Source organism: Hemitrygon akajei, chromosome 11 (genome assembly GCF_048418815.1).
Source record: "Hemitrygon akajei chromosome 11, sHemAka1.3, whole genome shotgun sequence".
NCBI lineage: Eukaryota > Metazoa > Chordata > Chondrichthyes > Myliobatiformes > Dasyatidae > Hemitrygon > Hemitrygon akajei.
The window spans coordinates 138,827,714-138,848,875 of record NC_133134.1 but is presented as its reverse complement, the minus strand read 5'-3'; the positions used below and the strand labels follow the sequence as shown (position 1 = coordinate 138,848,875).

The following is a 21,162-nucleotide window of genomic DNA, read 5'->3' as shown; positions in this document are numbered from 1 at the left end:
TTCCCATAATTCTCCACCTTCCCCCTAGCCCATTTCCCTCCAGCCTATCACTTCCCAGCTCTCTGCTTCATCCCTCCCCCCACTACTTATCTCCTCTCCACCATCCCATGTTACTTCACTCCTGATGAAGGGTTTCGGCCCGAAACGTCGTCACAACCTCCTCCCATAGATGCTGTCTGGCCTGCTGAGTTCTGCCAGCATTTTGTGTTTTTAAACATTTCCATAAGATGTATTTCAGGCATTGTACATATATATCATATAATCATATATGTCACAAATCTCCACATAGTATTTATCTGAGGTTTACACTTATAGAAAAGAGTGGAAAGAAAAAGCAAGCAAAAGGAAAAAACTATGTACAAGTTGGGAGTGATCTTTTTTTTAACAACATATTAATTGATTTGTGAGAATAAAATCAGGCCCATGAGGCATTATGTAGTTAAACCATTTTTCCCCAGTATGAATCAAATTGTTCCAGCTTATGATTAATGGATGCTGTTATCTTCTCCACTTTGTAAATGTCCATTGTAATTTCCATCCATGCATTTAAAGTTGGGCTCACCTGGGATAACCATTTCCTAGTAAGAGTCTTTTTACCAGCCACCAACAGTATATTCATTAAATATTTATCTCTTTTCAACCATTCTTGAGGTATATATCCAAAATATATGGTCTTACTCTCTAAGGGTATTTCACATTTAAAGATGTTTTGTAGGGTATTGTGTATCCCCCTCCAATAGTCTTTGATAACAGGGCAGTCTCAAAAAATATGATAATGATTTGCATTTTGATTTCTACAATTTCTCCAGCAAACAGGGAGGTTACTATCATAATGGGATTTCTGAGAGGGTGTAATAAAATATCTTATCAAGTTTTTCCATCCGAACTCCCTCCATTTCTGTGAACTGGTACACTTCCATTGATACCTCCATATTATTGCCCATTCTTCCTCAGATATAATTTCTTCCTTCCTTCCTTCTCCCATTTTGTTTTAATGTATGAAGTCGAATGTGTTTTAAGATTTGACAAACCCTTATACATGCTTGAAATAATTCTACTACCATTATCTGAATTATAAGCTTTTCTAAATAGTTCTATCAAGCATGTACTTGCCTTGGTTACATTTTTAGGGGTCCTATTAACATATTGCTGCATCTGTAGATACCGATAAAAATCTTGTGTTTCTCTTTAAGCATTTCAAAACTGAACAGTGTTCCTTCTTTCATTCTGTTGCAAAGAACTGTTATTCCTTTAGCTTAAATCTAGTCCTTAAATCTAGCATCCAATTTATTTGGTATAAAATCCGAGTCATATGCACACCATTTAAGAATTGCAATATCTCCCTCTAGATTATATTCTTTTATAGTAGTTTTCCATATTTTAAGAGTCAATTTCACCCATGGGTTATCAATAGTAATTATGTACCTTTGCAGGCTGTTATCAGCCAAAATTGCTTGTGTGGGGATGGGGAGTACCCGCTCCTCAATGTTTTTCCATTGAGCGTCATATGATGGGTTCCACCAACATATCACAGCTCTCAACTGTGCTGCAAAATAATAATCTCTAAGAGAAGGTAGGCCCCATCCCCCCTTTTCCTTTGCTAATTGCAAAGTTTTGAGATGAACTCTAGGCCTTTTACCTTGCCAAATGTATCTTGATAACATCTTGTTCCATTCATTGAATTGATTTTGATTAATCTCTATTGGTAGGGTCTGAAAGAGATATAACAGTCTGGGCAGTATATTCATTTTAATAGACTCAATCCTTGAACTGAGACTAAAATAAGGAATCAGGTTCCATCTTGCCATATCTTCCTTAATTTTTTTATATAAAGGCTGATAATTACATTCTGATAATTTTGCCAAATCTTTTGGCATAATGATGCCCAAATATTTGAAAGACTGTGTGTGCCATGCCCAGGGATATCTACCGTAAATTCCGGACTACAGAGCGCACCTGATTAAAAGCCGCAGGCTCTAATTTTAGAAAGAAAATCAATTTTGTACTTGTACAGACCACACCGGATTTTAAGCCGCAGGTGTCCCACGTTGTAATATGAGATATTTACACAGAAAGATATTACACGTGAGGATTTTTTAACTTTTAATTAAATCCGTATGGTAACATAAACAAATACATATTGCAAATGCTTTTTTTCGAACCGTGCCTGTAACACGGCTACTTTTAAATATACATACGTATCGGTAACACACAAATTACGTTGCGTATACTTTTTTACTGAACAGTGCACGAACAACATTCCAATATCTCCTTACGACTGGTAAAAAAATATATACTGCAGCCTACCAGGAAAAGTTATTGATCGCCTTTAACTTAAAAGCTGCATCATATGCTGGCAGCGTTCTCGTGTGGGTCTAATGCGCTCGCCCCCTCCTTTCCGTTTATCGCAAACCGGTATTTCCCACAAGACGCGGCGAAACCGGATGTGACGTCATAGCATTCCGGGATGTAGTACAGAAAACAAATATACTTAAAACACTTCTAACTTTAACTAGAAAATACTAACAAATGAATTACTAAGCGAAAATATTATAAACTAAATAACTGCCATAAAGGCAGCACAATGCTTTTCTTCGAGTGTTTTCCATGTTGATGAGGGTGAGTACAAATGACTGATTTACAATAATTTAATTGTGAAAGTGCGCTTGATTTATCGTACAATTTCATTGGACCTGTGTGAACTACTCATCAATTTTATTGGTCTACTGTTACGAGGCAAAATGTTTTTGGCGGCATGAAAAAAAACCATGCATTAGCCGCACCGTAGTAAAGGCCGCAGTGTTCAAAGCGTGGGAAAAAAGTAGCGGCTTATAATCCGGAATCTACGGTACTTTCAATTTCTCTTGGCTATAGTAATATGAAAGTAATTGGATTTTATCTATGTTGATCTTGTATCCAGATAATTGACCATATTGTTCAAAGGATTGCATCAATTTAGGTAAAGAGTATGTTGGTTGCCCTGGATAGATCAAAATGTCATCCGCGTAACAAGCCAATTTATGCTCTGTCCCTTTAATAGTAATTCCCCTGATATCTTGATTTTGTCTGATGTATTGAGCTAATGGTTCCAGACATAACGTGAAGAGTAGTGGTGACCATGCACAACCCTGTCTCGTGCCCCTTTCTAGGGTAAGGCTATTTGATAAATATCCATTGATTTTAATCCTAGCAGTAGGGTTGTCATATGGTGTCTGTATAGTTTTAATAATTGTGTCTTGGAAACCAAATCTATGTAAAACTCTGTAAAGAAAATTCCAATTAACCGAATCAAATGCTTTTTCAGTGTCCACGCTTATCACTATTGCTTCAATTTTATTTTGTTTGTATATGATCCATAATGTGAAGTGTCCTTCGTATATTGTCTTGAGTTTGGCGTTGTCGTATAAAACCTGTCTGATCATTATGTATCAGTATGGGTAGAAACTCCTCTAATCGTTTGGCTATGATGGAGGTAAATAATCTATAATCTACATTAAGAACAGATATTGGTCTAAATGACCCGCATTCCATTTTATCCTTGCCTTCTTTCGGTATAGCTGAGATTATCGCTTCCTTCCAACTGGGTGGCATTTGTGCCTTTTTTAGAGCCCAGTTCAGTGTAGGGAGTAAAACAGGAATTAACTCATTTTTAAATTCTTTGTACCACTCTGTCGTATACCCATCTGATCCTGGTGACTTGCTTAATTTAAGCCTACTAATTGCAGCTTCTAATTCAACTTCAGTTATGTCAACAGTCATCGTTCTATTTTGTTCTTCACTTAAAGTGGGTAACTACAGAATTCAGGAAGGTGTCAATTTGGGTTAGCTTCCCCCTGGAACTTTGGAATGTAGAGTTTTGTAAAACACTTCAAAAGCTTCTTGAATTTCATTTAGCTTATTTTTTTATCATTTTTGTTCTTGGAACCCTAATTCTATGAATTGTATTTTCTGCTATCTTTTTTTTGTTTCCACGCCAGTATTTTCATGGACTTAGATCTACTTTCATAATGTCTCTGTTTAAGAAACATTAAATTTTTCTTAATTTCTTGCATAGCCAAACTATTAATTTCATTCCTAATTTTTAAAATTTCCTCTAATGTATCCTGTGCCAAATTCAATTTGTGCTTTTTCTCTAGTTCCTTCAGCCTATTTTGTAATTCCTCTAATGTTTTATTCCTTATTTTTTTCTTATATGAAGATATCGCAAGAATTTTCCCTCTTAAGACAGCCTTCAGAGTATCCATAAAATGGGAGGTGAAACCTCTCCATTATCATTGAATTCTAAGTAGAGACCAATTTCTTTTTTAATTTGTTCCTTAAAGTATGGATCATTGAGTAGACTCGAATTTAGCTTCCAAATAGTATTCTTTGGTTGTAGGTCAAAATCAACAGATAAATATATAGGTGCATGGTCACTTACATCTATTGTCCCAATTCCACAGATGTTTGTCTTTGTCTTTTCCAAATGTTATGTAATAGTCTATTCCTGGTCTCCCTGGTCTCGTGACTACAGCCCTCCCCCACCTGAGACCACCACGATGGGCTTCACAGCTGAACAGGTGAGAAGACAGCTGAAACGTCTCCACCCAAGAAAGGCTGCAGGCCCGGATGGTGTCAGCCCCAGGATGCTCAAAGCCTGTGCTCCCCAACTATGTGAAGTACTTCACCATGTCTTCAACCTGAGCCTGAGTCTCTAGAGGGTTCCTGTGCTGTGGAAGATGTCCTGCCTCGTTCCTGTACCGAAGACACCGCGCCCCAGTGGCTCCAATGACTACAGACCGGTGGCATTGACCTCCCACATCATGAAGACCCTGGAGAGACTTGTTCTAGAGCAGCTCCGGCCTATGGTTAGGCCACACATAGACCCCCTCCAGTTCAAGCCCCAACTAGGAGTTGAGGATGCCATCGTCTACCCGCTGAACCGTGTATACGCCCACCTGGACAAGCCGGCGAGCACTGTTGAGGGTCATATTTTTTGACTTCTCCAGTGCGTTCAACACCATCCGCCCTGCTCTGCTGGGTGAGAAGCTGACAGTGATGCAGGCGGATGCTTCCCTGGTGTCATGGATTATTGATTACCTGACTGGCAGACCACAGTACGTGCGCTTGCAACACTGTGTCAAACAGAGTGGTCAGCAGCACTGGGGCTCCACAGGGGACTGTCCTGTCTCCCTTTCTCTTCACCATCTACACCTCGGACTTCAACTACAACACAGAGTCTTGCCATCTTCAGAAGTTTTCTGATGACTCTGCCCTAGTTGGATGCATCAGCAAGGGAGGTGAGGCTGAGTACAGGGCTACGGTGGGAAACTTTGTCATTTGGTGTGAGCAGAGTCATCTGCAGCTTAATGTGAAAAAGACTAAGGAGATGGTGGTGGATCTGAGGAGGACTAAGATACTGGTGACCCCTGTTTCCATCCAAGGGGTCAGTGTGGACATGGTGGAGGATTACAAATACCTGGGGATAAGAATTGACAATAAACTGGACTGGTCAAAGAACACTGAGGCTGTCTACAAGAAGGGTCAGAGCCGTCTCTATTTCCTGAGGAGACTGAGGTCCTTTAACATCTGCCGGACAATGCTGAGGATGTTCTACGAGTCTGTGGTGGCCAGTGCTATCATGTTTGCTGTTGTGTGCTGGGGCAGCAGGCTGAGGGTAGCAGACACCAACAGAATCAACAAACTCATTTGTAAGGCCAGTGATGTTGTGGGGGTGGAACTGGACTCTCTGACGGTGGTGTCTGAAAAGAGGATGCTGTCCAAGTTGCATGCCATCTTGGACAATGTCTCCCATCCACTCCATAATGTACTGGTTAGGCACAGGAGTACATTCAGCCAGAGACTCATTCCATCGAGATGTAACACTGAGCGTCATAGGAAGTCGTTTCTACCTGTGGCCATCAAACTTTACAACTCCTCCCTCAGAGTGTCAGACACTCTGAGCCAATAGGTTGGTCCTGGACTTATTTCCACTTGGGATGATTAACTTATTATTATTTAATTATGGTTTCATATTGCTATATTTCTTCACTATTCTTGGTTGTTGTGACTGTAATGAAACCCAATTTCCCTCGGGATCAATAAAGTATGTCTGTCTGACTGTCTGTATTCTTGTATATACAGAATGGGGAGTAAAATAATGAGTGTAATCCCTTCTGTCGGGGAAGAGGTCCCTCCATATATCAATTAAATCAACATCCTCGAAAAGTGTATTAACTTTCTTATGTAAGGATTTTGTTTCATAGGTTTTTCTATTGGAAGAGTTTAAGTCTTCCCCACATATCAGGAGACCTTCTGTTTCCACTACCATAATATCAGTAATTTTCTGAAAGAAACTAATATCACTTCCCGGGGGTGCGTGTATATTCAATAGAGTAACTGAATTTCCATCTATATTTCCCCTTACCGGTATATATCTGCCCTTCTTATCTCCCTTTTCGAATACTTTTTCAAAATTTAGCTTACTTGAGATAAGAATAGCAACTCCTCTCCTATGTCCTGATTTATATGAAGAGAAAAACAAATTAATGATACCCATTCTCTTTAGTTTTCTATGCTCATTATCACTTAAGTGAGTTTCCTGTAAATATACTACATGGGCTTGTTCTTTTTTCATTTTGGATAAAATTCTATGACGTTTGATTGGATTTAATAGCCCATTGACATTAAAAGAAATGAATTTTACTTTGTCCTGAGCCATCTGTATTTATCTGTCAATGTATCATTGAAATTAGCAGAATAAAACTTAATCAATCTACTCCCTGAACAAATAAGAACCAAGAAACTCAAATAATAACAAAAAAGGCAACAAACGTGTGATTCCAATGCTGAGGTCTCTAGCAGATGACCCTGGGTTGAGCTAGAGGAAATGTCTAGCTGTGGGGGATAACCCCTCCTACTTGTGAGTTGAAGGCCCCCATTGCAGTATCCATAAAAGTCAGTGAACAAATCCATTACACAGAAAAGATTTCCCTGTGTACTCCTCCTATATATATACATACACACACACACACACACACACACACACACACACACACACATATATATATACATACATACATACACACATATATATATTCTCATTTTGGTGGGGAAAAAGGAGTAAGTGAGCAAATAAAGTAGAATAGCTGAGTAATATAAAATTCACATTATAATAAGTATTTCTCGAGGTAGGTATATCACCGTCTACTTTTGCTTCTGTTTTGCTTCTCAACATTTTTAAAGTTAGCCAAACCTTATGGCTCTTCTGGAGGGGGTGAGGACTGTCTTTGGAAAACACCCAGCCTCTTCCAAATATACTTCTCTCGGCCTCCTCCCATCTCCTGCCTTCTCAATTCTCGCACGATTTCCTAAGCAGAGTGGGATAATTCCTCTGCCAGGCTTTCCCTCAGTTCGATCATGCTGACGGGCAACCCTCTGGCTTTCATGTCTGTAGTCACCTCTTCCACTGTCTGGTACAGTTGGATCCCATCTTGATAAAACACTTGAAGTTTAGCAGGGTACAGAGTTTGAAACCTAATCCTTTCTTGCTTTAGTATTCGCTTTACTTAAGAGTATTCTATACGTTTCTGCAGGACCACGGGGGGGGGGGGGTAATCTTGATAAAAATACATTAATTTATCATCTAAAAACACCCTATTCTTACCCCAGGCCCTACGTAGAATCTCCACATTGGTACTGTATCGAAGGAATTTAATTACTATTGAGCGTGGCTTATCTTCTCTGCCTCGGGTAGGCTGCGGGACAATCACGTGATGCGCCCTCTCAATTTCCAGCTCCGTAGTCGAGGGAAGCTCCAGTGCATCCCACAGCAACTTTCCTACAAACTCCATCATCGACAAAGCCTCCGTTCCTTCGGGAACATTGTATATCCTGATTTTTTTTTGCCGTGATCTTCCCTCCAGGTCAAGCAGTTTACCTTCTTGTTGATTTATTATTTTTATCATCTTTCTTAGCATCTGTTCCACGTTTTGCACGCGATCTTCCACCTTCTCAATTCGAGTCTCTGCCACTGCTATTTTTTGATTGACATTGGCGAGCTCAGACTTAATATCATGTAGATGCTGTTTTATATCTTTTTGGAACTCCCGTATCTCTTTCAAAATTTTGATCATATTTGCTGCTTTGCCTGAACGAGGCCCATCATCAGCCTCGCTAGCACGCGGCCGGGTAGGAGAGCTGCTCACTGCATGCCTCTCGTCCACAGGCTCTGCAGTGATGCTTTTTTATTTCCATTTTTTCCCATTCTTGCCCCTCTTATCAGTTCAAAACTTTCGAAAAATCCTACATTTAATGGGTTAACGGGGCAAAATATGCGTTTTTCCAGAGGAGCTATTCACTTAAGCTGCCATTCTCAACAATGACATCATTGGAACCTTGATGGGACTTCTAACAATCTTTTCTCTGCTTTCTAGGCTAGAAGTGCAGTCCATCTTAGTACAGATTCTTCAAATGGTACAAAAATATTGGATTACTTGGGGCCACTCTTTTTGCTTAATTTCCAAGAGATCCATTTACCACCTGACTGTACCCCTACCTTTCTCCCGCCCTGATAGTCCTCACTGAACTCCAACACTCGTACCAATACCTCTACTGATCACAGCTCCCCTTCCTCAAGGACTCCACCCAACATTCCAGGGAACAGGTTTTCTGAAATGACTGGATTTAACCCAGATAGATGCACCATCTCTCTAACCCAGACATGAAATGACTGCATTTCCTTTGTAATGCAAAGCCTTTCACCGTTTAAGGACTGCCTGAACCCCAAGAACTCCAATATTTTGCAGCAGCAGACCTGTGAACAAAACGTTTGTTGAGCCAGAGCACAGTCGTCTTCATGCATCCTTCAGTTCCTTAGCAAAACCTTCCCACTTCCTGCTGCTAGCATAACTAAAAGTATTTTGAAGCTTTTGTCATTAAATTAGATATTGCTGCTTATTTTTTTGTCCTTGTTCCCCACCCACCTCACACCAGATCTCAAACTTACTCTCTGAATTGCTCCAGATACAGTATGTTCCAAATTTTGTGATTTGTGATTGGGGAAGTCAGGTGGCAGATTGGTGACTGGGGAATGGGGTCAAAGGGTAGGGTATAGAAGATGGGTGATGAATGGTTAGGCCAAATGAATGTGAAATTACAAGATTCTCTTTCCAAATCCTCTTGGAATGGTCCCCTTAAAAGTGCTTCTAACCTGGGAGGTGCTAGTACACAATTGACAGAACATCGTCCTCTCATGTACTTTATGCCCATCTCTGACAAGACAACTGTACCTACTTTTTAGTTTAAATTTTATTTAAAGCCATCACATCTATTGTGGCATAGGCCACAGACAACAGCTTGTCAGAGTCCTCTGTCCTGGGCCAGTCTTTCAAGCTGTCTACAGGTGTGGCCCATTTTATGCTTCCTCGGTGAAGATCCTTCTTCTCCCAGGGATAAGGTCTTTGGAGCTTCTGTTAGTGTTCCTGTAGCTCTGGGTTTTTAATGGGATAGGGTTGCTAGCTCCAAGCCCAAACCTCCTCCTTTTGTAGCTGGGCTTGGGACTGTCCATGATGGAATTTTTTATTTTAATAGTATTGTTTTTATTCAACTTGTCTGAGACTTGAAGCCTATTCTGTGCAGGGTTTCTATTATTCTCTGTAGGAGGCAAGAAGCACAGTAAACAAAGTTAATTTATCTGGAAATGGTTTATCTGAAAAGCAGAGGAATCAGAACATGACATGAATTACAGTAACTTACTTTGTCAGAAAATTATAGTGAATGGAAGGTTGTTCAGATTCATAAAATCAATCTCAGTCACTTAGACGCATGATTGATAGTAGGATTATCTGCTTATCCCCACTCTTTTTGAGTATAGCTATGTCACTATATACAGCCAAATAATGACATTTCATTCATCAAATAATGAAACTCTACTTAAAATGATGCATAATGAAAGCCGACTAACAATTTGCTAGTATCTATTCTGCAAGCAATCTCAGCAAATCCACCTATAAATGATGATAAGGCTATATTTTGTGGAGATGAGAAACAGAATGTTATTATCCATCATTGGAAAATTGTCAGCGTTAATTTCCTCATGTCCATCTGTTGAATGGAATAACCTGGGTCTCTTTTCATTATGCTTATTTGACCAGTAGCTAGAAATTTCTCACTCTCCTGTGAACAGTCTTGGATACAGGGTGATATTTGACTTCAGTTAAGTATATTTTATTGATGAACTTCTGCCCAATGACTTCTTTTATAAAATATGTGCACAACTGGCCAGATTATCCTGAATGTGAGCCAGCTATGAAGCACTACCTAGCTACTGTGCACAAAACAATGCAGAACATGTGGAGGTCTGATGACAGTGCATGTGACCCCTTTGACCCACCACTGAGTCTAGATGTATTCCGTTACTTTTTGACCTAAGGTACTGTATACACTTCATATTTGGCACTTTAATTTTCTGCCAGCCATTATTGGTCCTTCCAATGTGACCCCATTCATTTGAATCAGGTCATTGACCTTAAATAAGAAGATATAGAACATAGAACATAGAAAATTTACAGCTCATTACAGGCCCTTCAGCCCACAATGTTGTGCCGACCATGTAACCTACTCTAGAAACTGCCTAGAATTTCCTAGTGCATAACCATCTATTTTTCTAAGCTCCATGTACCTATCTAAGAGGCTGTTAAAAGCCCCTGTTCTATCCACTTCCACCACTGCCGCTGGCAGTGCATTCCACGCACCCATCACTCTGTGAGGAAAAACTTACCCCTGAGATCTCCTCAGTATCTGTTTCCAAACACCTTAAAGCTATGCCCCTTGTGCTAGCCATTTCAGCCCTGGGAAAAAAGACTCTGGCTATCCACATGATCAATGCCCCTCATCATCTTATACACCTCTATCCGGTCACCCCTCATCCTCCATTGCTGCATGGAGAAAAGGTCAAGTCCACTCAAACTATTCTCATAAGGTATGCCCACCAATCCAGGAAACATCCTTGTAAATTTCCTCTGCATTATCTCTATAGTAGCCACATCCTTCCTTCCTGTAGTTTGATGACGAGAACTGAACACAGTACTCCAAATGGGGTCTGACCAAAGACTTGTATAGCTGTAACGTTACCTCAAGGCTTTTGAACTCAATCCCATGGTTGATGAATGCCAACACACCACACACCCTCTTAATAACAGTGTCAACCTGTGCAGCAGCTTTGAGTGTCCTATAGACACGGACCCCAAGATCTCTCAGATTCTCCACACTGCCAAGAGTTTTACCATTAATATTATATTCTGTCTTCAAATTTGCTTGGCTATTTTTTTCAATATTTTCTCTTTCATTGGATTTTTATGCAAAATTAATTAGCAGGATTTTAAAATGTTTTAAAATTAATACATTTTTAAAAATATTACTATATTTAAAATATTTCAAAATATTTAAATACATTTAAAATATTTTCAAATACTTATGAATGTTAGAGGCATTTTGTGTCATAATGCTTTTGCTGCCCAAAACTTCCTCATAAGTAAAGAATGAGGCATGAAACTTATTGCTTGTAATCATTTTAATAAGCGTTTACAAGTGCAAATAGAAAGGAAGAAGTATGGCTAGAGACAATGGAGAGGAGGGAAGACTAAAGGTAGTGTGGTCTTCTTGTACCAGACTGGAGGTAACTGAAATTCCATTGATCACAGTTAACCAGTAAGATAGACAGATTCAAGTTATATGACACCTGCATTTGAAACCAAGAAGTTTCCAGAAAAATACAGAGGCAACTGCAATCACTGAAAAAATTACCAAATAGTTTTATGTATATAAGTGATTATATAGAAATACAAAAGAACATAATAATGTTAAACTACACAAAAAAATAGCAATTCTACATGCCAATTCAGATCAGAAGATCAGAATCAGATTTATTATCACTGGCATGTGACGTCAAATTTGTTAACTCAGCAGCAGCAGCAGTTCAATGCAATACATAATCTAACAGAGAAAAAATAATAAATAAAATAAAACATAATAATAAATAAATAAATAAGTAAATCAATTACATATATTGAATAGATTAAAATAATGTGCAAAAACAGAAATACTGTATATTTTTTAAAAAGTGAGGTGTCCAGGGCTTCAATGTCCATTTGAGAATCGGATGGCAGAGGGGAGGAAGCTGTTCCTGAATCGCTGAGTGTGTGCCTTCAGGCTTCTGTACCCCTTTACTGATGGTAACAGTGAGAAAAGGGCATGCCCTGGGTGTTGGGGGTCCTTAATAATGGACAATGCCTTTCTGAGACACCGCTCCCTAAAGATGTCCTGGGTACTTTGTTGGCTAGTGCCCAAGATGGAGCTGACTAGATTTACAACCTTCTGCAGCTTCTTTAGGTCCTGTGCAGTAGCCTCTCTGTACCACACAGTGATGCAATGATGCAATTCAGCAGGTTTCTAAAAGTAATAAGTAGGGCAGGCCATTGACAGTTCAAGATGCCAAAACTGTCAGGGGCTACTGGAGTAGGGCTACACCATGCAAGGTATAAAAGCCTGATTGACGCTTGGACCTGCTCCGATTGTGGCATGTGAGGCCCTGATTTCACTGGGTGTTTCATGACTGCAGTAGATTAGTAAAGCAAAGAGGCCAGCAGGTGCACCATGTGTAATGCTTAGTTATGCTGTAGCTCAAGGTTTGTCCAATTCAGCAGCACCTTCATGTGACTGTTTCAATGAATAATGATATGATGTCATTATCAGCAATTATTAAAGAGAGTGAAAATGAAGAGATGTGGATTAATGAAAGTGTGGAAGAAGAATGGTGAAAATGAAGTTGAAAGGATTGAAACATAAAGCAAAAGGAGAAAAAATGTTGAAACAGCTGAGTGGAGAGATACCAAGAATAAGGAATGAACAACACAAAGAATTAGGGAATGAATAAAGAGCAGAGTGATAGAAAAGTGTATTATTTTCCAAATAAAATGCTTTGGAAAATAACTGTTAAGTATCTCTTGATCTATTGGTATATTTTTCCATTTACAATGAATATTTAACATGAAGATCTGACAGGGTAGTTTGTAAGGGCATTAGGAAAATAGATATTGAACCAGAAAAGAAGAGACTCTGAAGGAAACCAAATACTTGGCTGTGGTAAACTATGTATACCTGTCTGGACACACCTCTCTGCTGACTGCTCCTGTGGCTCCTCCCACAGACCCCTGTATAAAGGCGATTGGAGGCGCTGCTCCTCCCTCAGTCTCCGAGATGCCGTGCTCCGTTTTGCTGCTAATAAGAGCCTATCGTTTACCTCCCATCTCTGAGAGTTATTGATGGTGCATCAATGTTATTAGCAGCAATTTTAAAATATGGAGAGCATTTTACTACCAGACAGATTGGATCTCGACCCACAATCCCAGGAAGCCGGCGACGCTTTTGAACTCTGGCTAGCATGCTTCGAATCGTACCTGGAGGAGATTCATGTGACCGACCCTGCCACAAAGTGCAGGATTCTCCTCTCCAGAGTCAGTCCAAGAGTCTACTCCATGATCAGGGACCAAATGGACTACCAGGGTGTGATGGATGCCCTCAAAAGACAATACTGGCAGCCGGTGAACACCGTCTACTGAAGACATCGCTTAGCGACACGGCGGCAGTGGGCCGGAGAGTCGAGCGTTGAATTTGTCCGGGCCCTACAGACACTCGTGCGGGCCTGCGACTGCAGGGGATTGACGGCAGAACAGCATGTGGAGCTGCTAGTAAGAGACGCCTTCGTTACGGGGATCAGGTCAGTGTATGTGCGCCAGCGGCTGCTGGAAAATGCTGATCTTACCTTACATTCGGCAATCGAGCTGGCCGACACGCTGGAGGCCGCTCTGCACGATGCTGACGCTGTCCAGGCACGCGATCTCCCACTGGCCACGTGGACGCCGCAGACCCCGCAACCCGCCAGCGAATCAACCACAGCTGATGCCAGTCGTGAGTCCGTGAAGTCCCTGCAACCCAGCATATCGACCACGGCTGCTGTCAGCCGCAAGTCCGCGGAGTGTTACTTCTGCGGACTCGAAAAGCAGCCCCGAAAATGCTGCCTGGCCCGAGAAGCTACCTGCTCCAGCTGCAGAAAGAAGGGCCACTTCGCCAAGGCCTGTAAGTCCAAACCACGAGCGGAGTCGAGCAGTGCCACGTGCGAGGCATTGGGACGGCCATTTTGGTCACCGCCATCTTGCCTGCCAGCCGTGTGCGAGGCACGGGGGCGGCTATCTTTGTCGGTGCCAACTCGCCCTGCCTCCGACCCCACGGGTGCTTACCGGACACCAAGACGGCGATTCAACTCTGGCCTCCATGACCCTCGACCAAAGCGCTCCACACCAGCTCGCAAGGTCAATGATGGACATCCTGGTGGAGGGGCACAGGACTAGCTGTCTGTTTGACACGGGCAGTACTGAGAGTTTTATTCACCCGGACACGGTGCAACGCTGCGGACTCGTGACACGGCCGGTAAGCCAGAGGGTCACCATGGCTTCTGGGTCGTATTCCACAGACATCCGGGGGGGTTGTGTAGCGACATTGGTGGTGCAGGGCACAGAATATCGGGACTTTGCGTTACTGGTCATGCCTCAACTGTGTGCCCCTGTGCTATTGGGGCTTGACTTCCAGAGCCACCTAAAAAGTGTGACTATGGCATATGAGGGGCCCCTCCCACCAATCACTGTCAGAAATCCTCAGTTTTGTGGGGCTTCGTCATATACCCTGCTACTGACCACACACACACACTGACCTGCACATCCCACCCAGCACCATGCCAACAGCCACGCTACTGACACCACTTGCAGCCTCTCCACTCTCAAGATCCCTCCCCCACTGCTGTTCGCCAACCTGACCCCTGACTGTAAACCTGTGGCAACTAAAAGCAGGAGGTACAGCGTGGGAGACAGGGCCTTCATTCAGTCGGAGGTGCAGCGGCTGCTCAGGGAGGGGATCATTGAGCCAAGCACAAGTCCTTGGAGGGCCCAGGTGGTCATTGTTTGGACCGGGCAGAAAAATAGGATGGTCGTGGACTATAACCAGACCATCAATAGGTTCACGCAGCTTGACGCGTACCCCCTACGCATCGCGGATATGGTCAATCAGATAGTTCAGTACAAGGTGTACTTGACCATAGACCTGAAATCCGCTTACCATCAGCTCCCCATCTGCCTGGAGGACCGCCCCTACACCGCCTTCGAGGCGGGCGGCAGGCTGTATCACCTCCTGCGCGTCCCCTTCAATGTCACGAATGGTGTCTCTGTATTCCAGAGGGAAATGGACTGGATGGTGGACCAGTGCCAACTGAAGGCCATGTTCCCATATCTGGATAACATCACCATCTGTGGTCACGACTGGCAGGATCACGACACTAACCTCCAACGATTTTTCCAAGCGGCCAAAGCTCTTAACCTTATCTATAAGAGGGACAAGTGTGTGTTCGGAACCACCCGACTTGCTATCCTTGGGTATGTCGTGGAGAACAGGGTCATTGGCCCTGACCCCGACTGTGTGCGCTCCCTTTTGGAACTCCCTCTTCCCACCACTCTCAGAGCCCTCAAATGGTGCCTGGGCTTCTTTTCCTATTACGCCCAATGGGTCCCTCATTACGCAGACAAGGCCCACCCCCGGTCAAATCCACCACATTTCCCCTCTTTGCCGAGGCCCGCGCGGCCTTCAGCCACATTAAAGGGGACATTGCCAAAGCAACGATGCATGCGGTGGACGAGACCATTCCCTTCCAAGTAGAGAGTGACACCTTCGACTTCGCGCTGGCTGCTACCCTCAATCAGGCAGGAAGGCCGGTAGCATTCTTCTCTCGTACCCTTCAAGGCCCTGAAATTCGGCACTCCGCGGTGGAGAAAGAAGCCCAGGCCATAGTGGAAGCTATTAGGCACTGGAGGCACTATCTCGCCGGCAAAAGGTTCACCTTGCTGACCGAGCAGCGCTCAGTTGCGTTCATGTTTAGCAACCAACAGTGGGGCAAAATCAAAAATGATAAAATTTTGCAGTGGAGAATAGAACTCTACAACTATGATATCCTGTACCGGCCTGGAAGGTTCAATGAGCCCCCTGATGCCCTATCCCGGGGAATGTGTGCCAGCGTGCAGCTCGACCAGCTATACGCCCTCCATGCAGATCTTTGCCACCCGGGGGTCACCCGATTTTACCATTTCATGAAAGCCCGGAACCTGCCTTACTCCCTTGAGGAAATCAGGACGATGACCAGGGACTGCCAAATCAGCGCTGAGCGCAAACCACACTTCTACCGTCCTGAAAAGACACAACTTATCAAGGCCACCTGCCCCTTTGAGCGACTGAGTGTCGACTTTAAGGGCCCCATTCCCTCCACCTACCGCAATGTCTACTTTCTCAACATAATCGATGAGTACTCGCGGTTCCCCTTTGCCATCCCCTGCCCCGATACCACTGCCACGTCCGTCATAAAAGCCCTGCTCCAGCTCTTCACTCTGTTCGGATATCCCTGCTATATCCACAGTGATAGAGGGTCCTCGTTTATGAGTGACGAACTGTGTCAGTACCTGCTGGCTAGGGGTATTGCTACTAGTAGGACCACGAGCTATAATCCCCAGGGGAATGGACAGGTGGAGTGGGAGAATGCCACTGTGTGGAAGGCCACACTCTTAGCCCTTAAGTCAAAGGGATTGCCGGTCTCTCGCTGGCAGGAGGTCCTCCCCGAGGCACTCCACTCCATCCGCTCCCTGTTATGTACGTCCACCAATGCCACCCCTCATGAGCGACTCTTTTCTTTTCCCAGGAAGTCTGCCACTGGGACCACCCTACCGGCTTGGCTGATGTCCCCAGGGCCAGTGCTGCTCCGGAAACATGCAAGGAGCAATAAATACTTCCCGATGGTCGAGAGGGTTCACCTACTTCATGCGAGCCCCCAGTATACTTACGTGGTCTTACCTGATGGGCGGGAGGACACGATCTCCGTTCGCGACCTGGCTCCCGCAGGAGCACCAGACCCTTACCCCGAACACTCCACAGTGACTATGAACCCCATACCCACCGAGGTGTATACCCGCCTGACACCGCACACACCAAGCCCTACACAGACTCCTCACGACACTCCCATACCGGGCGTCTCGCACGTGCATATACCAGGCGCCACGCACACGCATGAGGGATTACTGATGCCTAACAGGCTGGCACCTCAAGTCAGGCCGGAGCCAGTACAACCATCGGCACTGGTGCAATCACCACCGGAGCTACGTAGATCGCAGCGACAGACTCAACCGCCTGATAGACTTAACCTGTAAATATACTTGTAAGAAACTTCGCCCCATGGGGACTCTCTTTTAAAACAAAGGGGGGGGGGGTGAATGTGGTGAACTACATATACCTGTCTGGACACGCCCCCCTGCTGACTGCTCCTGTGGCTCCTCCCACAGACCCCTGTATAAAGGCGATTGGAGGCACTGCTCCTCCCTCAGTCTCCGAGATGCCGTGCTCTGTTTTGCTGCTAATAAAAGCCTATCGTTCACCTCCCATCTCCGAGAGTTATTGATGGTGCATCATTGGCCAATCAAATAATTTTTACCAAGAATCCCATAAAGGAGAGACAAAGAGATTTGGAAGTAAGTTCTAGAGATTGTGATCTAGGGAACTGAAAATGCAACAGTGGGAAGGGCAGGAGTTTGCAAAGAGACAGGTCGGAGAAACAGACAATATCAAATCTCAGGCTCAAGGCTACAAGTTAATAGAACAACTGCCTGGTTGCATAAGAACCTCATAGAAAGAGGTCCTTGACTGATTTCAAGGTAGGAGGTCTTGGTAGGCGTTACGTTAGATATGAACTGTTTTCAATAGTTTGCTTTGTTATTTATATATAGATCCACTGAACCCTCCAAGAAACCTACACCTCACTGAGCTCCATCACAGTAGTGTCAAAGTAAATTGGGAGAGAGCTGCAAGGAAAGTGACTGGACATCAGATCACATATGTGTCAGCTAATGGGAATGATCCCAAGCAGGTGAGACTTATGCTGAACTTCTGCTTGTGCCAGGGACTAACACACATTACAAATGGAAGTAACCAGTACCTACGTTTCTTATTAATCACACAAGTAAGTAATGTTTTGGCTTTAGTTTCAATCATACCCACTGAAAACAATGTAACGGCATAAGCATGTTTTGGTTTTCCTCAGCTCTACTCTAACCTTTTAGAACTCTGCCTTTTCTCCTTGGAGCAACGGAGGATGAGAGGTGACCTGATAGAGGTGTATAAGGTAATGAGAGGTGTTGATCGTGTGGATAGTTAGAGGCTTTTTTTTCCCAGGGCTGAAATGGCTAGCATGAGAGGGCACAGTTTTATGGTGCTTGGAAGTAGGTACAGAGGAGATGTCAGGGTTAGGATTTTTACGCAGCGAGTGGTGAGTGCGTGGAATGGGCTGCCAGCAGTGGCGGTGAAGGCAGAAATGATAGGGTCTTTTAAGAGACTCCTGCATGGATACATAGAGCTTAGAAAAATAGAGGACTATGAGTAAGCCTAGGCAGTTCTAAGGTAAGGAAATATTTGGCACAACTTTGTGGGCCGAAGGGCCTGTATTGTGCTGTAGGTTTTCTGTGTTTCTATGTTTCTAACCTTTCAATCAATTGTATTTAGTGAATGCCCTTTCCAGTTAATAACTTTATACTTGGGAGAATAAGTCCTTTTACAAAAGCTCATAAGTAACTTCATAATTTTACACATATGATTAAATATTCCCTCAGTAAATCCTTCCTCACTGGGTAAAATGAGTCATCTTTCTACCTGGAAAGTTTGTAATGTGTGATCACGTATACCTGTTTATAATTCCAGATTGAAGTTGGTGGGAACGTTACAAATGTACTATTAAGAAATCTGACCTCACTGACAAAGTATGTGATTTCTGTACTTTCCATTTATGATACCCTGAGGTCTGTGCCCATTACCATCACTGCTGAAACAGGTGTGTATCTTCCTAACTAGAATGCATTGCAGAGATTTTTTTGTAGTTGATTTAAAAAGAACCAATTATATTTGAATAACGAAAATATTCTGAACGTTTTTATTCTTAGTTAGGGTTCCACCTCCTTCAGATCTGAGAGTCACTGAATTTTCAGACACCAGTTTAACAATTACATGGAAGCACGCAGCCAGTGATGTTGCCCTCTACAAAATAAAATGGATTCCACTTAGTGGAGGAAAATTGTATGAGGTTTGTTTTATATATATTTAACCAACTAATTTGTTCTGTTTGTTTAACTGAAGTGATAATATTTGAAAGGTCAATGAAGTTCAGTTTGAAAAAAGAGCCTTCTGAAAACTCTGAGGAGGTCATCTATGGGAAATGTTTCAGGTGAAAGATCTTTTAAAAGAACTGTGTTGTCGTATGAGAGACTTGTATCTGCTGGAGTTTTGAGGAATAAGAGGGGACTTCACAGAGATATAAAATCCTGAAGGTTCATGGAAAGGATGTCTCCTTTTGTGAGAGAATCTAGAGTTAAGGTTAGGTTTATGTGTCACTTGTACATCAAAGCATACAGTGAAATACATCAGGTGTATTCTAGCTCTGAAGTGTTTGGAGGTCATTGTGTAAAAATAAGGATCATTTATTTACGATGAAGATGAATTAACATTTCTTCACTAAGGGGATATTGAGTCTTACCTGTCTTCCTCAAACAGAGGTGATAATAATGTTCTTGAATTTTTAAAGGAGAATTAATTTGATATTTGATAAACAAGTAGATAAAAGGTTTCTGCAGGGAAGCAAGAAGGAGGAACTGATTAGTATAGCCATGATCTTATTAAACAGTGGAATGGCCTTATTGCTGTTTCTCCTTCCTTTGTTTGTATGAAATGCTTGATGAGGCCACTCATGGAATGTTGTATTCAATTTTGGTCCCTCATTTGAAAAGGATATACTAGAGTTTTACATTAATTGGCCACATGGGTGTACTTGTGTGGCACAGGCTTATTGTGCCAGAAGGGCCTATTAATGTTCTTTATCTTTAAATATATTAAAAAAAATAAACAATCCGGACAAGATTTGGCAGGCCAATTTCTGGAATGAGAGAGTTTTTCTCTTATGAAAATGTAGGGGTGTATTCTTTGGCGTTTAGAAAAAAAAGATGGTAACCTTATTGATATAAATAAAATCCTGTTGCAGCATGACAAGGTCGATGTTGAGACATAGGTCGCTGGAGGTATTTAAGGAGGTGGCAGATAAATTCTAACATGTCAAAGAATTGATAGCAATGTAGAAATGACAGAGAGGAGGAGATAGGGAAGATCAGACATGATCATACCGAATGGCGAGGAGTCCAGTGTCCTGCTCCCATTCCTATTATGTTGTGAGTTTATCCTGTACAACATTAAAATGTTGATAAAGGTCTGTAGCCTTGGAATTACTTCATGGGATACTAAAAGTGAGCAGCTAGCATACTTGTCTCAAATTCTTTGTTTTTACACTGATTCACAAGATGTAGACATTGCTGGAAATACTGGCATGTGCTATAGATCCCCAGTTAAGGATCAATGACTTTTGGTGGATCAGGAGTTATATATAGATCAGACTGGATTAGAACAACAAAGTTCCTTCTTTGAAGGATGTAGTAGTCCAAGATTAATTTCTATGATTTCTAATTCCCAAGTTACCATGGTGAGAATTGAGGTTGTGTTTCCAATTCAATAACCTGGTTCTCTGGATACTACTACAATAATTCAGCAATTATGTTACTACTCTGTAAATGACTGAAGAACAGCGAATGAACACTGTAAACAGTGATACATTCTTTTCCAATTGATAATGTTCAGATCTGCACCTTCTGCAGACAGAAATTTATCATGGAGAGATAAAGCTTTCAAAGGGTATAAGCAGTTATCTTTCTGTAAATAGTTAGAGTAACCTGTTTACTTCAAATGGGCAAATTATTTTTTTCTTAGTTCATTATTAAGTCAATTGTATTAATTACCAATTGCCATTGAAAGAGTGGGGTAGAAAATGCAGAATGCCCCTCACAGATAGACAAATGTCCCTGACTCAGGTACTGAACTTTGTCTTATAAAAAATACAGTCACCAATTAATTGTTTCAATTAAGTTTCCAACAACAATGCTTCATTTTGTAACATCCAGTAAAGAATTGGCCACTTTCTTGATACTTAACTGCCCTAATAATTTTTCG

The 21,162-nt window shown here is 42.4% G+C and overlaps 1 protein-coding gene across 1 annotated transcript in view; it reads left to right on the top strand.

Annotated features, from left to right (window-relative positions):
* The window catches only part of LOC140736058 (collagen alpha-1(XIV) chain-like), a 182,569-nt gene that overhangs the window by 56,173 nt on the left and 105,234 nt on the right, over positions 1-21,162 (top strand). Inside the window, 3 exon segments of the mRNA XM_073061781.1 lie at positions 17,850-17,989; positions 18,817-18,946; positions 19,056-19,195. Of these exon segments, the coding sequence (XP_072917882.1) occupies positions 17,850-17,989; positions 18,817-18,946; positions 19,056-19,195 (410 nt within the window).